The sequence below is a fragment of the Tubulanus polymorphus genome, chromosome 2 (assembly GCF_964204645.1).
Source record: "Tubulanus polymorphus chromosome 2, tnTubPoly1.2, whole genome shotgun sequence".
NCBI lineage: Eukaryota > Metazoa > Nemertea > Palaeonemertea > Tubulaniformes > Tubulanidae > Tubulanus > Tubulanus polymorphus.
Genome location: NC_134026.1, coordinates 5,815,831 through 5,839,806, shown reverse-complemented (window position 1 = coordinate 5,839,806; position 23,976 = coordinate 5,815,831). Strand labels below are relative to the sequence as shown.

The window sequence follows — 23,976 nt, the reverse complement described above, 5'->3', positions numbered from 1 at the left end:
GAAACAACACGTAGTAACAAAAACCAGAAATTGTTGGTTTATGGAAGAAACATAAAACGCCGATATAAGGAGTTCAAACGATCACTGAGAAAATATGAAGATAGTCTTTCTGAATATTTGGTGATGTTTGTAACTCTATAACTTGATGTGATATCTGTAATGAGGGGAAAACACGGGCGGTTCTTGGGTCTGATTTAGGGAGGGGTGCACCCCCAAAATGGGGCATATTATATCTTTTAAAAGGGCACCCCGAAAGAAAGCTCATCGCAAAATATCAACTCATTTTTTTGGGAATACAACAGAAAACAAGCTTATGAATTTAAACTAATTAGGTATCAGTTTAGTATTTTTCATTTTCCCGTAAAATTTAAATTTCAGGGCAACTTGATATGTTTAGTGGGTGTGCACCCCCTGCACCCTCCTCTCGGACCCACCCCTGAATAAAGGTCCATCTATACCAGATCGTATCGTATGGATCAGTAGATGCTAGGTTAACGCGATGCCTGGCCTTAGTCTGAGCATAACGATATGAACAACTGCGCTAACCTAGCAGTTACATCATTAGTCATGTAACGCGTAGACAGCGAGAATTCGTTAGAGAACATCGCTCATAAATACAATTCCCTCATCCCGTATATCTCTAGATTATTGATAGCCCATTCAGCAACCTATTCCGAACTGACAACTCTTCAAGTGTTTGCCTGATTGTGTTGGGATATGGTTCCACCAATTGGATACATTTTATCCGTTATTTACGCCGTCGACGTTAATAGAAAATAAACAGAGAAAATAGAAGCCGCGAAAAAGGCACATTTTGTTTCGCTGATAAGACGTATCTTTTTGTTCGTCGTACGGAACATGCCGAATGTAATTCGGCGACAAAAAAAAAGAAATTCGCTCTGGGTGCAATTGTTTGCATAAACGGGTCATGGATATGACATGGTTCGTGGCTTGTAATAATTCTGCCAAATAGTAAAGTTACAGACAATTTACCACAGACCGAATACGCTTAGAAAAAAGTTATGAATTGATCGACTAGTTTATTCATCCACGAGTGCTCTATCTAAACTGTCTTTTTGCATTGATTCCGAGTGATGTATAATGCCTTCGACGGCGTCGTTGTATAAGCTATCCAAAAATATCTCTTCCAGAAACATTTCCAAATAAATTCTTTGGTCGTAGGATCGTGTTGAGGCGACACCGAGGGAAATGTCATACAACTTGACACGCGAAGTTTCGGTTATCTGACAGAAACCGGCAACTCCCAAACGTAGAATGCGGATTATGGAACTTATAGAAGATCAAATAAATGAGGTCTGCGGTGAATTGCAATTAATATCCCAGACAAATCTAGAAAATGGCCTGGTTTATGTGACCGTTATGTACCTCTCCAGAGGTTACAAAGGATTTGTCAATGATATCTGCAGTCGTTTTATCTGTGTCTATTTCATTTTCTAAGCGCATCGTATATACTCAAAAATATATTTACAAAGATGAAGTCTGTTGCTTTCAAAAGGTAATATCAAAGGTTTCCTGATATTGTCGGTTTTCTCTTTCCACTTCTCGGGGTTTTAGAAATTGTTTTTTGTTGTTATAAATGAAGTGCACTTTTAAAGTTCCTTGTCTATTTCATTCATATACGTACGTAGCATCACGGTATTCATCGTGACGTCACTCGAGGTAGGTAAATAACACTTACGCACGGCCATGGAAGGGATCAGTTATGATGATATCCTATAACGGACTTATTTGTATTTTTTTACGATTCTAACCACCTCTCGTTGTTTGTTGTTCGCATGACCTGTGGCGTTTAAGGGCGTCACTTCCGTACAGGTGCGTCTCGTGTTGCTCGACGTATAATTCACCGAACGTGACACTCCACGAGAAGCCTTACCGGTACAAGAGAGTGAATATCATCTCAAAGATGATTGTCCGTCGATGATTCAGCTCATCACGCCAACCAGACGACATCCATTGTGTGTATCTAGCTAATAAACGGTATATCCTTGTCTTCATATTTCCATCTGGAGTTAATCAGAAAAAAAATGATAGAAAATCCTATCGCTGGTCTCATATGGTCGGCACAGACTACATAATACCCCGGTCCATCGTCCATGTCGAATAATCATCGTATCTATTCATAATATAAGCCTCGATCTGTCAATCTTATAACCAGGAATTCTCGAACGTATCGGGAAAATGAGTAAAAAGTACGATTTTGCAACTTTTTACCTCGAAGAAATGCGGCATTACAAACAATTTGAAAGGATAGAGTTGAAAAGAATGAAACAGAAGAACGGATTGCGAAGAAGTCGTTTTCGTGATAGCAATCCCCTCCCACTTTTCTGGTCTAGCTTCGCCATGATTAAAACCCCGAGGATCGTTCTATGGAGTCATATCGGTGTGACGACGTTGCATCGATGCAAATGATGGTGGGATTCAGTGAAGGATACGCTTTGAAACGCGTATGGTAATTAGAAAGTGTTGGTGTAGACAGTTTTTAGCCACAGTTATCGGTTGAAAGGAGCTGTGATTGACTGATAACTGAGAGCAATTAATGTAATTAAAATTGTGACAGCGACATGAACTAGCAGTGTCGAGGGATTATAGGCTCGTAGCTCGTCAATTTTATTTCTGCATGATTCGCTGGCGACAGGGAGAAATAACGCCACCGGAAGAAACCGTTGCCCGGGCAATGCCAAACGTGTCTAACATGGCATCGGTAAAAACAACAGCCTGTAACGCAAATCATTACACGAATACCTTTTAAAACTGAATCAATCGTTGCTGATTTGTGCGGACCACCATGAGCTACCAGTAGAAAAATACACAGTTAATTAGGTGCCAAATTAAGCTCAAAACGATTTATATGAGCCCCGTTGCAAAGGTAACCGAAATCTAATGCGCATAATGTCTTTAGTGTTATGATCAATACCATTTCAAGCCTGTTGTACGGCATCATGTACTAATGCTACGAAAAGAGTCTTTTTACGCTTTTCTATTTACACGTTTCTAGTAGCTCCTGAGTCTGTGTTCTTTGTCAATTTAGTACGTGTCATCTTATCTGCTATTTCCATCGGATTATTGATGACTTATGTTGCCTTCTTAAATACACAAAGCAATTATATTCCTCCTTTAGTCGCGATGAAATCTCATACATAGGTGTATATACAATCCATCATCTTTTTTTGAGACTAAAAAACTTGCTGAAACAAAAATGTATTTTGCTGAACTTTTTGCTATAGCGATGTTCAAGTTTGCTGCAATACTTTGTTGCATGTTAATCAAATTCTTAGAAGATCCGTAAAAGGATCCGTTGCCAGCCCCCCCATATCGAAATTTAAGACCAAAGTTTGCAAGGTTTTCATTCATCCTTAATCATAGAACTGAACCGGGCCTCTGTAAAACATATTCGTCGTTCACGGATCGCACGTTGAGGTCAGGCTAATATGCTCTGATTTTTCCTCGAAGCAAAAATCATCATCATGTATCACGATGACACGCGATCATCAGGTTACTAAAACCCTAAAGGTTTTGTTGCATTGTAAGCTCATACATGAAATATGTATGGCATGAAAAACTGCGATGACGGCAGAATCATCCCCGAGCGAATTTATTCGCGTTTCAATGCTTACCACGCGGGACGGTTTAATGTTTTCATTGCGTCATTCTTCGAGTCGGTAATTCGAACCGAACTAGAGTAGGAGAACAGCTGTCTGATTTTCGTGCTGCCGCCGGGGCCCCCGCCGAGTCAGTGCGCTGTCGTCTGCATGTACCGCACGTACGTATGTGTGTTCGATAACAAAATTCAATCCATTTTTTATCTGAGAAATCCGTGATAAAACGCTCGTTTCATTAGATCAATATTGTTCTCGTCTGTATCGCGCAGGGAGGAATGATGTAAGATAATGATCGCTATGTTAACATCGGAAAATATCTAATGAATTAGAAATGTTGTAGCGGTATGTTTCGACGGTGTGATGATACAGCGAATGCTTCGAGTGCGTGCTCCGACCCTCACGCCCCAGAGTTCGCGGGGGACTTCAAAAAAGATACGAACAAACTCGTCGACAGCAACTATTCCAGTGTTATAACAACAGACCAAAAAACAATAGAGAAATAATCCAAATATTTTGCAATTCCTGATGTTAGATGTCTTGTTTCGTTTGAGAAGCAAATGTTTTACTCCAAATAGTGTTTGATAACTATGCTTACTAAAGTACAATTCGGTGTTTCAAACAGAGTATTAGATGGCACGACTTAAGAAAGCAAATTTTAAGCGCTAAGTCCTGCTGAACGGCTTGAACCGGTGTTTATTATTTGATATTCATTCGACTATGTATCTGATTATTCATGATATATCATGAATAATGGTATTCAGTAAGACTAGAATCTTCGCCGTTCTACGACGGGCGTATACGATTCGTGCTCAGTCTTAGCCCACCATGCATATTCTTCCACGGTATTGTCTTACCCTTAATGGATGGTTTATCTTACATCAAACACACGCGAGCGCCGACCAGGCAAGATGCATCAAAATGACACACGAATTCAGGAAGAAATATTCCCAGGAGATCCCGTATAAAACGGCCAGCATTTCGGAGGCTTCCCAGATGGATCAAGCCAATTTGATTCATTAGTTCGATGATTTATATGTACTAGGTTGACTGATGCATAGTCGATTGATTAATGTACTCCGAAGGGAATTCGACGCATGAAGCTCGAAAAAGAATACATGCAAAGGGAATTAGTTATGAAATTAATTGATCGCGTTGTTCGTTCGTTTCGTCTTTCAACTTCTAAACAGTCATTCGAGCCAAGCAAGATAGTTTATCGACTATAGATAAACCTTCTCCATTTGATCAAAGAATTATTGGCTATATACGCAGCATTAGAGCTTCTTAAAATACATGCTTGAATATGGAGCGGATTCAGCAACCGTCCGTCATAAGACAAATCATTCATTGGTTTCCAAAGACAAGTGGTCACAGTAACCTGCACAGTAAACGATAGTTTAACGTTTCGACTCAATTCTATAAGCCATTTTCAAAATATGATAAGATATTTTGAAAATGGCTCATAGAAATGAGTTGAAACGTTAAACTATCTCTTAGTTATTTCTTCTTGCTGTGGGTTTTATCAATTAATCATCCATTGTTGTATCCAAGACGATCTTTTCCTCTAAGTACGGTCGTGACACTGTACGTCACATTGGCCGTAGAATGGTGGTTAACTGAGACTTTATTTCAAATAGCGGTCAAATCTGTTTACTGATGCTGATAATGAAAAGCATGTACCTTAGCGAACCACACTTAAATAATTCATCGAAATGAGGTCAAAGCCTTTATCAAAAAAAAACAGCGGTCAAATTGGGTTCCAACTCTCGTGTCAAGCGTTGCGACGACGTTTAATGGAGGAGTTATTGCCCCGTGATTTTTCATTCCATTTCATTAATTTTCATGCGATGAACGATTTTTCTATTCAGCTGATCGTCTCGTTCATTACTGTTCAACTCGACGATTGTCTGGTGCATTCAAACATCAAATTCCAATATCGGTAATATACGACTGATACGCGCTGACAAAAAATAACGGGCCAAGTGTCAATACCACGGAAAGAAACCACGTTACTAATAACTACTTTAAATTTTCAACGAGCGAGTCGTCATTCATCGATCTTTCGCAGACAATATCAAATAGCAATCCATCTAAAACAATTCAAGTGGAAGGAGCGATGTAGATTTTAATTGGAATTGTTCTACTTGAACAAATCGAGAATCGAGGCTAAAAATTATAGTTTATAGTCTTGGCTTGTAATCCAATCTTTCCGTTCGGCGCTCAACGGGGTATTATGTTACGTACAGTTGAAATAATTCAATCAACTCGTGGAAAAGAAAACGTCGTTTAAAAAACTACACGACCTGAATCTCAATTAACAATTCTAAGTTGAACGGTTAAGACAAAAAAAAACACCAAATGAGTCTCTCAATGCATTTAGCTGTTAAATGGAACGGGATCGTTCAGACGTTTAAAGCATTTTTCCTGGGAAGAAGAAACGTTTCCAAGATCGTTTCCGTTTGCTAATAACTGCTGAAAAGGTCAATCAAAAGGTCAAACCATACCGCGTTAATCTTTTCATTGCTTGACATTTACCTCGGATGACCGAAAACATTCGATCAACGAATTCGACTTTTCAGCGAAAACGTATCAAAGCCAAAATGTGTAAGCTAATTTGGTTTAAGTATAGATAAACATCTTTGTAATAATATATTTTGCAAAATATCTTTGGCTGGCAGGAAACCCATCTTCGACGGGTTGGTTAATGTGGAGACATTAACACATCGACGTTACGTGTCAATAATATTAATGATAGTTCATGTTCGTTAAGAGGTACAGCCTTCTAACTGCCAACTGTATTTTTCTTGTTTCATTTAGTTATGATTTTCCAGTAATAAATCGAATGCCTCCTTGTGATCATTCACATTTAAACTATGCTAAAAACCTTCCCAACGTTATTTAGGACCAAAAAAATTGTCACATGAACATCAAACACCCCACCTAATAACCGAGATGTGTCCTCCGAAAACCTCCAACCAATTTATATAGTTATCTAGATTAAATAACGGATTACGAAGTTGTACATATTGTATAGTTAGGGCTAAGACACAGTCGCGATAGTGAATGAACTAACTTAGCTGATTGTTCTACTGATATATAATACATCACGTATTTATTTTCATATCCAAAAACAATTTCGATTCGATTCATCACGTTTGTACATCATTTATTCCCATATATAGATCGTCGTCGTCGACTTTCGTGTCCAGGTACAAGTTCTCCTTAGCCGCGGGTTGTCCGCAATTCGGCGGCAGGGCGTAAAGTCCACCGACGTTCGGTGGCAGGTGGTCGGCAGCCGAACGATCGCGACGGATTTTCAAGCAGAGATAAAACGTAATTAAGCACATGATAACAGTCAATGAAAACGTACCGAGGATAGCACCAACGAGTTCGAGCATTGAGAACGTCCGATCAGTTGATATTACGTAAGTCGGTCCGTACATGGTGGAAATGTCGGTTATAACCTTAGAGAGTGGCGTGGTTGGAAGGGGAGACGGTGATGTCGTCAGCGCGGGATTGATTAATTGTTTCGTAACGCGCCCGAATTCTTCCTCGCCATCGGGCGTTTCGGCGATCGCCTCAATGTACCGAACGACGGTCGTGTGTTCAATTTTCGGCCACGAAACGTTGATTTTCAGCGTGACGTTTCCCGCCGAATTGGAAGCCAAGCAAACATAACTTCCCGAATGTACGCCATCGTCTTCGTGAGATATTCTCATGATAGCGTCCGTTTTAAACGAACCCTCGCTTACCGGCGGCGGGAATATTTTAACTCTCCCGTCCGGTTTAGTCCACTGTATAGTGGGCGGCGGATCGGCCATCGCGCTGCAACTAACTATCCCGTTATTGTTCGAAAATAGAATATCAACGTCATTGAAAATCGGTGGTTCGCAACGAAAATCACCGAGGGAAAGTTTGTCGAAATGTTTATTCTTGATACGAATAGGCGTAGCGCAGCGCGGGTTCGTACTCGCGCTTCCGAACAACTTGCGATTTTTGTCGTAGAATTCTTTGAACCACGTCAGACGACAGTTACAATGAAAGGGGTTATCGTTCACGCGCACATGTTCAAGATAACTAAATATATCCAGAATATTCGGACGAAATCTCTTTATCTGATTATAATCAAGCCATAGGTTGTTCAAGCTACCGTTTAGCGGTTTCAATTGGCGACTGGTGATTTCCGTTAATCCGCATCTTTCGAGATAAAGTCCCTCCGTACGTAGTAGATTAAACGAATCGTCGTGAATGACAATTCCTTTGTTGCCGTTCAAAAACAAATGAAGCAAACTCAATCCACGAAACGTGAAGTCCTGCAAATCTTTAATTCGGTTTTTACTCAAATCTAGCCATCGTAGGTTTCCTAGGTCGATGAAGGTGCCCACTTCGATGGCGCTGATTCCGCATTCGCTCAGAAAGATCTGCTCCAAGTTAAGGTAGGCGGTGAAATTGCGCCTCCGGAGAGTACTTATCTGGAAATTGTTCTCATTCAAATTTAACGCTTTGGTGTTTTTCGGGATGCCCCGTGGAATGTGTTTCAGATTTTTGCGCGAACAGTAAATGATTTTCGACTCCGAATTACAGAAACAGACCCGAGGACATGCAGCTGACACGGCAACTATCAGGTGACTGATATGAAATAATAAAAGTAGACACCACGCTTCGACGTTCATCGCTGATGATGTTATTTTCGATGCTATTTTTCCCGGCGGAAAGATCACGTATTGGCGTACTCCAATTCGAGCGCACTCGCAAACTTGTCAACGAGAACGTTACTTATCCGAAGCTCATATCAATGTGATAAGTCGATCGCGACTCTAATTTCCAGCATGGAGAATATGAACTTGTAGAGCCAAGAGAGCTGTCATTGTTCTGAGTCACTTGATATTCTCGAATTTCTGTTCGCGGATATTGTCACGGAATTGAGTTCGGCGCGTTTATAATCCCTTCATATTAGGCGCCGCGGAGAAACCCCGAGATGGGCTTTATCGTCATCTAAACTTCAATCTGCAACTGGGTGATTAACTATAGCGCGCTGTGGTGTCACAACGATTGCTGAACGACGACGGACGTGGGCTAAAAAATCTCTCCTTTATTGCCGCTAATAGTCCACGCGCCGAATTTATTATCGCGCTCGAATAGTCAAAAGCCACAGGTCCATCAGCTTCCGACGAAAACCCATTTAACCATTAACGATCATTTCATAATTCATAATTTGTATATCGGTGCATTTGTTCATTAGTGCGTGCGTATGTATGTGGGTTTTATAGATTTTCACTTGTCACGGTTTTATGTTGGTAAATCGTTCAGTTCGCCCGCTTCATTCGCCACTGGAGAGATGTATGAACGACTAAAAGCTCGATAATCCATAAAACGTCGACGCGATTTTCGGTAATCCTCCTTGTGTAACAGGCAAAATCAATGTGTTATCCCTAACGAGTCTTACTCTGCGATATATTTTCAAGTCTAATGCGCGTGTGTATTTGATTGGTTGCCAGGCGAGAGAGTATATCTCGGCGAGGGTTCGCAGCGCCGTCTAACGGGATGCTAACGAGAGAGAGGCATCTTCTTCGACGTTGCCGCTGCCGCCGCTGCTGCTGCGAAATCTTCTCTCCTGAGGCAATCACGGCGTATTGTGTGTCTGAAATGAAGTGGTACATAGCAGTTATTAGCGAAGAATTGTGATCCAGATGTCAAATGTGAGAACGGCGATAGACTATGTCAAATGTAATTTACTCTAACGCCAGTATCGGCGAAATGAAATGAAGGGTCAACTTATGTGCCATGTCATAAAAGCAATTACGCATTATTTATAGAACACTCCATAATCGGAACCCGTCTAAGTGCCCCCTCCTAACACGGAATACATAGAAAAACTTTTCCTATTTTCTTAAGAAGATATAACGAGATAAAGCGCCTCGCCCTCGGGTCTAACTTGACACAAATCTAAACCGAAGTAATTGTTTAGAATTTCATTACGAAAATCAAAGGCACAAATCTATGGAATTTTGGAATGAAATGATACTTGGTCTTCGAACTGTGATATGAAAAAAATTAGTAATCCAACACAAAGTGAAGCACACAAAACACGTCCTGGTGTGTAACAATTATGAAAATCTCACTTTCTGCCTGATTAAGTATTTTGACTGAATATTCGCACTGGTGAAAGCCAAATTTCTAGCACCCTAACTACAAGATAACGTAGGGGTCTAAACTGTTTGATTTGCGATTTTGCTTTGAATATATAAGTGCACAAATATGATACCGGCACCGTGTGCCGACGCGAATCAAATCACATTTACGAATCATTTTTAAGGACCTGTTTGAATGCAGAAAACAAAAACATATCGTGACATAGTTCACCTTTAGCGTTTTACGTACGAGTCACAAAATATGCCAATCAAATGTGTTCGGTAATTCAGGAGGAAATTACCTCCGATATTACTTTGTGTTTATTGCCGTCCTATTTTATAGTGAACGCCATCGGGTGGCAATTATCACCTCAGGGTTACCCGGTATTAGAAACTACGGGAAACATTTCTCACGCAATTGCGGTTCAAATTCCGGTGTATTTGCCTGGCATTTTCTGCGGTTGTTTTCGCCGGCTCACGACCAACCAGCTTTCACTACGATAGAGAATTGCGTTCGTCTGTTGCCAAATGTTGCGTCAACTCGAGAGTCTACCAAGCGCAGTCATTCATTGCCATTTTATGGGCAGTATCTTTCTTAATTGAATAAATGCCTATTTCATCTACCCCACCGAGTCTTTCTTTTATTACGCGTGGGAACTCGTGGCTAATGACTAGTATTTGACCACAGATGACGAGTCAATTTTATATCTAGGCTAATGACATCGATGAGGAAATAGCGAAGTCTCGTTCGCAGACCACATGGTCTCCATCGTTTCGGTTTATATTCAAAATATTTCCACTTTTAAGTCAACAAAGAAAATGCATCATTACTGTCTCTGATAATATAAGTCGATTTTTCAAGAAGGTTATTTTTTCATGTAAGGAAACTGTACGAAAAACTAGTATGAAAATCCCTCTTTATTTGCCGAGGAAGTTTTAGAAACATTAGGATAATATATATTTTGGGATAATATTGAAGCAGTAGAGATATATAGAATCACTATTAAAAGCATATTAAAAGATTCCTTTTAGCACGAATTGGCGAACCATTGACCGATGTAAATCAGCTATACTCACTCAATACATATCTTTCCTTAGATGTTCTTTAGTCGTGTTCGATAAGGGCAAGTGTAGGTTAAAACGTAATCTATCATTACATTATTAAGGTGTGGAGGTAAAAGTATGCAGATTACATACTTGCTGAAAGTAACCTGGGATATGTCAATCTTTTAAGTTTTTGTTGATAAAATGAGAGTAAACTATGATCTATGTTAACCAATTCTTCTCATAGTATTCTCATAATCCCGTCATTATCGAATCACAAATTTTTGCATATCACGAGCCCATTTTTATTCTCTCTTCTTCTACAAGAAATAACCATGTTTATTGTATAAATATCATAGGCTGCTGGGGTTTGAAATTTCAGTATTTCGGGACCTGAATAACAAGTCGCAGTAGCCTATATTCTCTAAACAAATGTCTATATATATATATACAATCAAATCAAATTCTACATCTTCTTGAAAAAAACTGCGAAAATAAACGTGTCATTTTATTTGCGGAATATCCTTGAGTTTTTTTCTCTGGCCGGAATGGAGAAGTGATGGACATTGTATTGATCACTGCAGAGCCTGTTAAATGCGCGGGCTTTATTTCTGTAATTGCAACGGTCCTCGTCCTAAATCGAAATTCCTTCGATCCAATCATCCCCGGTGACTTGATAAATTGATTCATGCAGCGCTGTTGGCGCAAAAACAACCCATGCGCCGATGGTATGAATCAGTTAACAGACATGGACGCAAATATTCGCCGATGTATTTCCAGCGAAACCGAGAAAACTTCTCTCACACGAAATGGCCGATAAGCTCGTGTGTGCGCGGGTGATTGAGCAGCGAACTCGATTTCTATAGTCTTGTTTTTCGATTTAATCGAATTCCAGTAAGTCTAATCGAATTTCAGGGGGGAAATGCAAAATGAAAAGCCGAACGAACTAGATACCGTTTAAGACATAAAAATTCGGGCTAAAGTGATGAATGAGCGCGCTTTTATTATTCTGGTCGTGACTTGGCAAGCACCAAGCACGGTAAGCATTAGGCAAGCTAATGTGATTGATGGTTTCCAATTGTTTACCACGGAGAAAGAAGAGCCATGGACCGAAAACCTTGTTACGACATGCGGAGATTCGATGTCGTGCGATGTCGTTCGAGGGGTATGCCGTCGCTCCGCGTTTATACGCGGGTTCGGGGATTCTACCGAAGATCACGTGGTTCCGGTTCGGTTTGCGTGCGCTCTCTCGCTGAGATGTGAATCATGGAGTGACTACGCGAAGAGCCTGGTATATGGAGCCGAACACTTTGAAGTAGTCATCGTCGAAACATTCTCATGTCAAAAACAGATCAAATATCTCAGTCCTTTTCGTTTCAAGGAGAGCTAATTCACACAGAAATATACGCCCCGGATGTTGTAGGCCTAAGTTTTCGTCTCTATTCCAGAACAGAAGGCGAGATCCACTATAGATAATACTGTCGCTCTACGAGAGTACTCGTCTTGTTAGTGAGCCAGATATAGACTAATCTGCGATATATCAATATGCATTATGTGAAACAATATTTGCAAACCCTCTGAATTGTTCTGTATGCCAACATACGGGCGGCTGGCTTTGCATCCGAAATTCACATGATTTGGATCCAGCTAATAGTCACACATTCCTAGCTAAATAGGTAATGATTGGGTAGGATAGGCTTTAATGGTAGATTTCAGGTTTTAACAGATTTCATTTTTGACGCGAAACTTCGCCGAGAAAATCCAATTAGAAACCAATGCCTAATTGGAATAGTTCAGATTATTGCGTACTCTTCATGTTTTCTAATCTTCATCGGGACCTAACTCAATTATCAGATTGAAGCTTGTCGGCGACGGCGATGATGATGTTTAGTCAATCACCGGGAGAGCGGTCGTCTGCAAATGTACGGAAATATTTTCCTGTAATTAAGTTCGGGGAATGATCCGTCATACTCTATTCGCTATAGTGACTATGATATCAACCGCTGCGTGCAATAACAGAAGGTGTTTAATAAATAGTTCGAATTCAGTTAATTCCTAACGGCCATTATCTCGTATCCGTTACTCGGCGTTTACGAAGCGATCAAACGTTGTTCTCGTGCACTTTCACCCAAAATTATTGGGATATATACTAATAATGCAAAACTATGAGTGTATTATATCGCGGTGTTTATGTACACGGCGGCAATTATTAGTGTTCATACCGTAAACACCGATAGCTGCCGAAAAGAAGGGAGATGCATTAACGGGAATTAACGATGAAATCTTACCTATACTGATCCTTACTGCCATCAGTAACTGAGAGGCTTATTTTAAGCTCAGGCTTTTAGACGCATTATTCAACTCGTCTTACGAATTCGAAAAGTTTTGGCTCGCTAAAAACTTCGAAGAAATAGACATCTAAAGTGACGAGCCAAAAATAATACGCGGCAACAAGTAATTAACATTTAGTGTTCAGGCATAGCACGGAGTCGACGCTGATTTTACCCATTCACTTCCAATAGTATATATGTTTGTGGCTTTAAGGACCCCAATGACAATCACCTTTTACGTAGAATAAGAATATAAATGTATTTTCATTCTACGCTTCGATTAACATTTATAGACTTTCCATTTCCTTTCATTTCTTCAATTAATTATTCACGTTTAATGGAAAACCTAATTTTAATGAGACATTTCTTTAAATTCCGCTGCTATTTGTATCACACGATATATTGCTTGTGCAGAATTATATACATAGATCGTGGAGCGTACTTGTCTTTAAGATTGCAAACGTGTAAATGAATATCTTGACGATACGTATCGCAGCATTGCTGGGGAAAGGCAGACAGTTCAATACTGTTTTCGAAAATCGGTGTGATTGGACGAAAGCTAGAAAAGATCGACGCATATAATCTGAAATATCTTTGACAAAATATTATGATTAATTCCGAGTATCGAATGGACGGGATTTCTCCGCGGAGATTGCTTTTGTTAACAGAGTATAACAAAGCCTAACGTTCGTCGGAATTCCGCGTTTCCGTGTGTCGTGTGCGTTGGGCTTAAGCGAGAGAAATCGCCAATTATTCAAGGGATTTGAAAATCCCCCTTTTCCCGATTTTAAGGCTCATTTCAAAGCACGTTTTTTTTTTCTCCAATTAGTTGCGTTGTTATTCATATTTCCCCGATTCTTTCCATTTAAAAGAAACACCAAGTTATTTAGCCTACTTACTATTTTTATGGATTAAAGTACTAATAGGTAAGCTTAATAGACATGATACTTCTAACTAAGTATCACTGAACGTCTATGAACTTAAGAAAATATTATTTGCGCTGAACTATTTTCAACTTGATATTTTTACTCTGCGATGCGAGAATTGAAGAACTTTTAATTCGTAATATAGCAACTTTTAATTCGTAACAGTATCTGTTGAACTGTGCACCCTTTTTAATCGTAATATGCCGTGCGATAACTTTGTGTATCATTTCAATTTTAATCTGTAATATTTTGAATACAAATTGTATTATACAATAAATTGAATACACAAATACCAATCAATCGACCTTTAAATTCTATCTACTCGCGCTCCATTGTTATGGTATGATTTATTTCAAGTAAAATTTTTACAGAATTAATCAATAAACAAATACATTAAAAATGTAATGATATCAAATGAAGGACTGCTTTGAAGCCCAACGCACACGGCACCGAAAAAACGTTTTTTCCTCGTTTTTTCCATCGTTTTCGATGTTTTTTGTTATGCCGTGTGCGGGGGAGGCAAAATACAAAACGCCGAACTGAAAAACGTTTTTCACGAACAAAAAACGTTTTCTGAAAAACGTATTTTCTGTTTCGGCGAAACAAATGTTTTGCTGTGTGCGTTGGGCTTTAAGCAACAGTTCAACTGATCCAACCTATTGTATTCTGAAAAATTGGCGAAAACTTTTACTTGAGGTTATTTTGCAGGGGATGTATGGCGTGATTCGCGGGCGCATCTAGGATTTTCATAAAGAAGGGACACAAACAGATTACAAGTGGACGTCTAATTGAGAGATCGCGATTCAGAGGTACATGAGTGCATATTGATACATTTGAAATATCTATAAAATATGCATTTCTATATTTCACATACGTATTTCTACAATTATCGGTGCAGAAGAAAAATGACAACAACGTATTCAGACACTTGAAAATACACAATTTAGAAGATAGAAAATAGAAACCCATCCATCTTTCTTTTAGATTTAACGGTTAACTCGAATTTGTTCGTTATACATCTATATATGTACATAGTAATTTTGAATTATTGACCACAAGAAGCTAGCATGATTTATACTCTCTCTAGAGAAATTCACACGTTGCCTGTCGAGCATACGACACTCGTGTATAGTTAAGAGGTACTCGAATATTGCAAACAGCGACGACTTTGTAAATATTTAAACAATGATTTTACACAAACAACCTATTAGACAACTGTCGAACGCGTATTGTTCGCGGGCTGATAGAGAAACTGCAATAAATAATTCAAACTACTTCAAACTATTAATTCGAGCTTTTAATTGTTGCTTTTGTTCTTGCTGTGAAAATTCCGCCACTGTATTTCACACGTGGCTAATTCCTTTGAATTCCTCTGAAAACCCGACTGAATAGAAAGTATACGTATATCGATTCCGAGTCACGCAATGAGAGGGTTGGACATTTTCGAACAAAAACTTGTCATGCCCAGTCAACCATCTACAAACGTAGACTTTGGGTCGACTTAGACAGTCAAGACGAAAATCAAGAATGGGCTAAAATCTTATATATAATTGACTTTGAAGCAAAACATAATATCTGACTTAAACCTGGGGATCAGTTTGACAGTTATATAGCCACTCAAAGCCTATTACGGCTCTATAACCAATCCACGTAAGACCTTACAAACAAATTCTAAGATTTAATTAAGATTTTAGACCATTGTCTTGTGCGAAACTCTTATCGTAAGAAAACTCATTTCGTTACCTAAAAAAAGCTTTTGACTTAAGCATAAGAGCACAAGAAATGACGTACCCATGTGTTAAACAATAATCATTTTTCGAGGTCAATTGAAAGCCACGATGTTGCTTAAGTTTTTCATTTGTCGATGAAAATCTAAAGAATATCATTTTGTTTATGACGCAAACGATACATCATGTAAGAAGAGATTGCAGTCATCTAGTCAGTTCAACTTCCGCCAACTCGACGTCAATAGATTGCGAAGCATTACAGAAAAGCGCAAACAAGTTCCTCGAGCCTTTTTTTTGCAGAGAAAATTTGCCTTGGATGTAAAATTGATGGCAGAACTGAACAGTTGGTGCTCAGTGTTTGTTCCCTTTTATCAGCGAACTCACTTGATAAAACGTCTAATTGCTATCTGATCTTCATGCTTCCAACGTATACGCCATGAAATTAGCCTTCATATGAAATTCGCTGCACGGGAATTATTTACTGAGATCTGACAAAATGTCTAATGACTTTACCTTTTTGATCCTTCGTTAACGCAATAAAACGTTTTTCGCTTTCCTCGCGGCGTATTATAACATCCGACCATATACGAGACGGCAGCAGAAGGCAGGAATTTAATACCGGACTGTAACTGCGCGGATTTGACGGCTGTCAAGCGAGCCCTTTCTCCCTACAAGCGACGTCTTTCAGCGCACTCTGTCAGACAACATTTCACGATACACAATATCTGTACGCAATGCGCTAAATTTCCCGAAGAATAACTAGATTTGTATTTTGAAGTGTGTATGATAGCCAAACCACTGCGGAGAGGAGTATTGAATGGAACTAGCGAATGACTTCTTTTAAACGTCAGCGTATTCACAACGCAAGCAACACTATTCACGCTAACAACCTTTGTTTTGAACGCGGCGGTCCTAGTTTTTTCAATAAACCTGTATCACGTGTTTTGCGCCTGAGGGCCAGCTAATCGAAACATCAATCATAAAACGGTATTTCCACATAGTATTCGAATAATGCGTGGCGAATGAATTATTATTTTCTCGCCTAACGACAACAGTTTTCTCGACTAAAGAAAACTCAAAATACGGTTGACAATAACGCTGGCGTGTGGCGGACACAATATTGGCGAGGAATGTTTCCATGGCTTCTGACTGAAGGTTACTCTCTAAACCCTAGACAATTAAAAAAAGTACAATTCTAAATGTCCAAAAATGTCCGTTGAAGGTAGCTGGACAATCAAAATGTCTCGAATTCATAAATCGATTTACGTCCTTTCTCAAACCCCTGATTTGAGGAAGGATTGAAAAATTGTCTGCAAACCGAAGAACTGCAAAGCAGCTCTCAATCAAGCAATCACAGCTAAATATAGCACTAATTTCAAATTCAAATACGATTTTGAGTGCTGTATATGGGATGCCTAGGAATGCATGTTTCTAAGTATTGTATGTATTTGAGCTTATGATCAGGTTTACTAGTGAACGAATCAAACGTCTAACCATCCGTGATGCAGCAGCAACGACGAAATCAGAAAATATTCCTAGTCAATTTAGGGTATATGGCAGATGTCGTAATGAGCTGGTTATTTTGTGCACATGGCTGATTCCAGAGTGATTACTGGTAACGAACAACCATAATTTTTCACGGTAACATCAAACACGGCAGACAAGTGACATCAAGAAAGATATACGAGCTGTTTTTGCAAATAAATCATATCACGAGACAACTAGGTCCTTCTCAATACCGGTTCGTGCTGGACGTCGAGTTGAAGTGGATCCAGAAGCTCTGGGACTGACGGCGTATCGGGGAAGAATCCGCATTAGTTTCAATCCTCGGATTTCATTCAGTTTATCAATGAATTCCTCAAAGTGTTCGCTTCATCCATCTGAGTAATGATTCTACTCTAAGGGTAGGATCAGGCAGTGTTTGGCAATGGTGTAAATTGTGAATTTAATTTGTCGGCCACGCGCAAGAAAAAAAACTGATTGCCCGTTTTCAGGTGACACATTGAAGGATATAGAAGCTTCGATGACTGACATCCGAAATCCGATTTGAAAACAGGAAAGGGACGATGCTCGTTTATATTTCATAAGAAGAAGTATCTACTCGAGAGTTCGATCAATCAAAACATTGACAGAAATAGCTTCGGCTGCAAAGCATAGCCGTCAAATCGCTTATCTTGATTCAGACGTATCTCTTATAGAATAGCAATTCATTTTGTAACAAAGTCTCTCTCCCCCGTGCTTGTCGGTGTTTGGTAGAAAACTTATCACATGGTATAAAGTGAAAATATACGAACTGACACTTGCTCAGATAGAGCGACAATTTAGGCGGCACCGAGGGAACAATTTTAAAGCTTTTACCAAAATCCGTCTGACAAATTATGCCATCAGATTGCAGACGGAAAAAAGCCTAATTTCTTTCCATATCTAGGTACTTTGGCACCATTGTAATCGTTGTTACACAGCTTTTATGATAAAACGATTACTAAACACAAACAAACAGTTTTCGCGTATATTAACAGGGGTGGCGTCAATGTAGGGGGGTGTCGCATAGGTAATGTAGGGGGTGTCGTAGGGGGGCATACGACCCCAATGATTGTAGTTTCAACAACATCGCCGTTTACGTATTGGCCTAGAATTATCTTTTACTCCGTTATTAGAGGCTCCCGACCGAAATAACTTGGTTAACTTTTGGATATTGCCCCTCCAATCCAAAAACAGTTGATGCCCTGTATATTCAATATTCTATTCTAACTAATTCTAGTTTCTTAATTCTAATTAGTTTTTCAACTCCATATCTAAACACATCCTATATTACTCTACGTCATATTAAACATTGACCCGATCCTGATCTTGTATATTAATAGAATTATGTTTCGTCGATTTTTCATGTATAGAGTTTAACCCGCAGGTCAGACATAAGAGATGCCATGCCTCTATCGAGGCACCAGAACGTAACATACACGAAAAAAAAACCCATTGGAATATGTGGTCTATCCTTAACAGATATATTCGACATTTGGCGCGTTGTAGTTATAGTGTGGTATTCTGACGACAGATATTGTCACAATTTCGCCGTCGTTGCCATGACGAAACGTTAAAACAATAAACTAGACGAGAGTGAGTTGTCAAGACAACCCTATCTTTAAGTCACGCAGCATTTAGCATTTTCAGATAAGTATTAATATGGCTAATATGTTAATACAATGGATGTTCGCACGATCACTTGGACGGCGTTGTCCTTTCATCGACGTCACTTTTGTCCTTGACCTTGATTTTAAGGTTAGCAAGCTTGCCAATTCGGATGAAAAATATTCTATACGGCTAGTTGATCAATCTCAGATGGACCGTATCAACGGCACGCCAATATATCTCAATGGCCACAGGGCTGGTGCAAAGCCCTCGAGTATAGAAGAAATGACAAAAATGTCACTTATGTATTTATTGGGTGATGCAAGCCTCGCACGACAAAATCAAACATTAAGAAACATCAAATAATATCTGTAAAAACTACATTAACAAATGTGTGTTTTTTCATCCCGCGTGATCGTATGTATACATGTATTTTACCGCAATCATTTGTAACCGTGACGCTATCTTCCGACGGCGCCTTCGCTCTTCAGTCTTATGGATTTGACATTTCATTATCGACTGGAACCGAAGTAGATGCGTTTTCAAAAATAGAATTTTATTGGGTAATCTAATGATTACGCTATAGTATGTTACTGGGCATCGGGACCTAACGGGAAGAACTTATGGTTATCCGATTTTTAGTGGCTTATTGATCCGATTATGTTCAATATGAAACGCGTATTTTCTTCGACATCAAACGACATTCAAACGATTTTAACCCTTAAGCGCATAGTATATTATTCTGTGTCTCTTCAATCAAAAATCGGTTTAAATGACATCGAACGATCGTTACAAAAGTGAAATTAAACGTCACGCAATGTCTATATTTATCATATGATTCCCCCTCAAATAACAAATCTGTTTCAATTGCATGAATATCGTTCGGATTAACAAAGTTTCTGTATTTTAAGATAGAACTCGTATTTTAAGCATTTGTAGTTTAAGTGAGCCAGTTGTAAACTGTTGTGGATTAGACTTATGGTCAATGCTGAACTAGTGCACTTGGTCATCAACGGCTCGCCACTATAGTTAAAACCCACTGTTACATATTCAAGATTAAAAGCGAAATATATTATTATGGCTATTCTACAATATGATCACCAGTTGATGTCATTGCTTGATTTAGTTCTAGTTTGGAAGTAAATTGATTGATTTTCATTTCCATTTCATCGCGAAAATCTGAACCCGCAACAATAGAGAATTCAGGATTAGATAATGATACGCTAGACATGTTAATTGTGTTGGCATATAGATCGCCTGGATGGGGGGAGGGGGGGGGGTAATGTCTTCTACATTATAGCAACTGGCTATTTCCACTCTTGAGTTTTTATCGAACCTTGGTTCGTAACGACTGATCTCTGATTGAAGACCAGACTGAAGGTTTCTCTATACATGTACGGAGTAGAGTGCACCGGGATAATAGAAAAAATCTGGGCAATTAGCGCAGTTGTTATAGACCGATCCGAGTTTTAACGATCTTCAACCTGCTGTGAAACTAGAACGGAAAGTTGCTTCCCGCCGAGAAACATAAAAACAACCCTAAAATTCTCGTTTAGTCGCATTTTTGTGAAGATTGATTCGCACAAATCGTTTCCACACCTTCAATAACAAAGATCATGCAGCGTGAGTTTCAATCAAGGAATATTGATGAGTCTTTGTCTGTGTATGAGTTTTCCATTGGACGAAAGCAATTTTCCAATTTTTATGCTAAAGCGTACTATTTTTTTACGCGTGGTTTTTTGAAACATGTGTATTTCATCAGCGAACTTTTTCCGAAAACCGTTAGCGATTCGTTAATTTGTGCTGTTGAAAATGATTACGATCACATTTTCCAGTTGTTGCGCGCGAAGAAAGAAAAACAATTTCCCGGCCTTGGGGAATTCTCAACCATGCTGAAAGGAACTTGAACTTCCGTTAAATTTACTCGGGCTGAAACAATAAAAATGATACATTTACCGCGCGTCGACTGAATAAGAAATAAATTCTTGTATATGCTTCAACTGTCGGCTTGAAGGTGATACATCGAACCAGACAAGTTCCAACCCCCAATTTCACTCGGTTGCATATATAGTGAATCGCACATTAATATAACCAAATATGAAGCCCAAAAAGTTTCCTTTATGTTGATAGTTCATTGATTCGACGTTTCCCAATAGTAATCTTCAGGAACTCGATCCCAGCTTGTGAATTATAGATTTGACTGAGTATAAGAAAGAAGAAGTGAGAGCGAAGACCGACTTTCAGATATTTTCGAATAAGAACTATATACGTAACTGGGTCCAGTTATGAGCAAAATTACTCTTTCCTTACGATCTTAAACATGTTTGGCTTGAAAGATTGATTTCTTTCAATTGGTTTATAGAATTTATTTATTTTCCATATAAAATTTTTACAGAATTAATGAATAAACAATATACATTCAAAATATAATAACATTAGGTGAATGACTGATTTGAAACAACATTTAGGTTGAACCTGGAAGCAGCCCTTAGGAAAGAAACAAAATACAATAGGGAGAATTGAAAGGAAAAGAAAAAACGACACATAAGTTGTCTAAAACCGGTAACAATAAATAAGTCTTATTGTCGTTTCTTTGTGTTCACGATAGCTGCAGTAAAAAGAAACGATTTAAGACAAACCACCACAACTACTCAAGTCAATGTTCATTATGCATGGTTTTTAAGTCCAACGTTGTCATATCGTCAGTTTGAAGACTTGCAGGCCGATTTCATCAAACGAATTCAATTTTGTTATACCATCTTTTGGTAAACGGCCCATTTGATTTTGCAACCGCAATCCAAGTATCTTAGCAATATAGTCCGGTCCATGGACTCAAAAAAATACTTTTCGCTTGAGAGGAAAGACCATATTCGTGAATATTTTTGAAGGTAGCCCATGGTCTCAATTTTGATGTCATTTTCCATGATTATAAAACTGTCATTTGAGCATGAAAAGGGTGTAAATTTGGTATTGTACTAACTCTTCAAAATACTTTGTTGTTGCCATTGTCATAGACCGGAGTATTTTAATTTCCAAACCATTTTTTATCACTCAAATGACATGGAATAAAACTCCAAATAAATGTATAGCCTATACAGCCAAGCGCATCGGCTGGGTTTATAGAATGTTATCGTGTTATTTCAAGGCAGACATGAAATTATTTTGATTGATAGAACTATTATCGACAAAATAGCGATGTGACTTTCTCGTAAGAGAAATCATCGATAGTTTTCCTTCGTCCGTACATAATTCACGACAATGTTAACACCAATTAGGCCATCATTGCCAATAACGCTTCGACAAACGACTAAAAGAGTCCGTGCCACTAAACGTTGCGAGGGTTGTTTCTAAATTGCGAAAACATTTCATGCGGAAAGTTATAGCGTCGGCGAAATAAATTCGGAATTTGCCGCCGCGTCGAACAAAAGGTCCAATCGATGGAAAATCCTCGGCAAATAAATCGGAAAAGATGCCATCTTGAATTTCACTAAAGAGAAGGCGGGTCGAACGATTGTTTGAAATAGTGGTTTCGGCGCCGATTTCACTTGTGGTATAATTAATCAGTAAAGTTCGACAACCTTTCTTCACAGTCGAACAAAAGACGGACACTTTATCCGGTAAATCACCGAATACAATTGACACGAGATGTAAAAACCTGTTTGGTTCCCGAATGATTTCTCAGGATGGACTCGGCATAAATTCAACGACAATCTATCAATGCACAATTTACTAGCGCTTGCATTCGGTAACCTGTGGAAGTACATTGGCACTGGCATTCACGAAGTATCTGCCTGAAAGTTGACCACGCAATGACGGACAGTCTCTCGACTAAGTTTCCTTTTCTATAATCTATAGTTTTACACACGGTAGATTTCTTTTCAGTAATTGAATACTCATGGACCTAAGAGTGTCAAATGAACTTGGCTATTACCAAATGTCATTTTGTTGCCCTATTTAGTGTTAGTCACTGCTCTAAGGCACTTACAACATCTGGAAAATAGTATATTCATAATCATTTAGTAATAAAAGTAAATTTCGTAAATTGAAATACAGGTATATAGAATTTAAATTTAAATAAATAGTAGGTCATATGCCTGCTTAAAAAGAAAAAGGGAACAGTAGTAAAACCAGGAAAATTGTCAATCATTTCTAATTCCGTATAGGCAGTTAAGGGCCACATAAAAGATCTTGTATTATCCATCATAATGAAATCCTTGACTATTTTCTATACAAAAGAAAGGAAAACCATTGCTGTGTATTATTCGGTTGGGATTTTTCTTCATCTTGCAGGAAGACATACTATCATCTGGTCGGTTTAACGCTGTCCACTCTCGTCACGGCTGTCTCGTACGTCTCCCTGCGAGAGATCTATTTCAATGATTGACTATCGGAATACCGGCCCTACGGGTAACGCACGGGGGATTGAAACGAAATAAAGTCACTATTCGTGACGGGATCTGAATGAATCCCGGAATCGAATTGATGCTCGAGTCGTAAATAGATTTCACCTGAGTCCGGGTTAATGCGTTCGTTAATGGAAGATTCGCGATGGCCCGAAATTCAGTCTTTTTTCGGTATCGTAAATCTGATCTATTTAAACGAAATGATTCCTCGCTGGTACTGTCATCTTGCATCAACAAGTAGAACTAGAACATTACGTCACATTGGAACTGGATTTTAGGCTCCGATACATTTTCTGACTTATCCTTTGAAGAATATGTGCATTTTTATTTTGGGCGTGGTTCCTGTTTGACGCGCAATATTACTACGTTTATGAAAGGTAGATAAAGAATGCCAGATTATTTGGTTTGAACCCTTTATTACTCCATAAAAAGGTCATCATTCGCGAAATGAATGTCTTGGCAACGTTTTGCAAAATGTTATAGCGAGGCTTTCAAATAAGCAAACCTCCATGCGGTTAGCGGACAAAGGAAAGTTGGAAATTGCAGGTTTCGACGCGTTTGAGTCGCAGCGAGATTCCGCTAAACTCTACCAATTACTCGCGGAACTCTATGTGTTAAATGAACCGAAAACCGTAGACATATAATTCATTAACAATTACTTGTGAGATT

The 23,976-nt window shown here is 39.0% G+C and overlaps 1 protein-coding gene across 1 annotated transcript; it reads right to left on the bottom strand.

Annotated features, from left to right (window-relative positions):
* Positions 1-6,726: 6,726 nt before the first annotated feature.
* Positions 6,727-16,396, bottom strand: LOC141899978 (leucine-rich repeat-containing protein 4C-like). Its single transcript, XM_074786643.1, has 2 exons — positions 16,289-16,396; positions 6,727-9,258 (listed from the first exon to the last, which is right to left on the bottom strand). Exon 2 carries the CDS (start codon positions 8,288-8,290, stop codon positions 6,767-6,769), a length of 1,524 nt encoding a protein of 507 aa, XP_074642744.1. The 5' UTR covers positions 8,291-9,258; positions 16,289-16,396; the 3' UTR covers positions 6,727-6,766.
* Between the last annotated feature and the right edge of the window lie 7,580 nt (positions 16,397-23,976).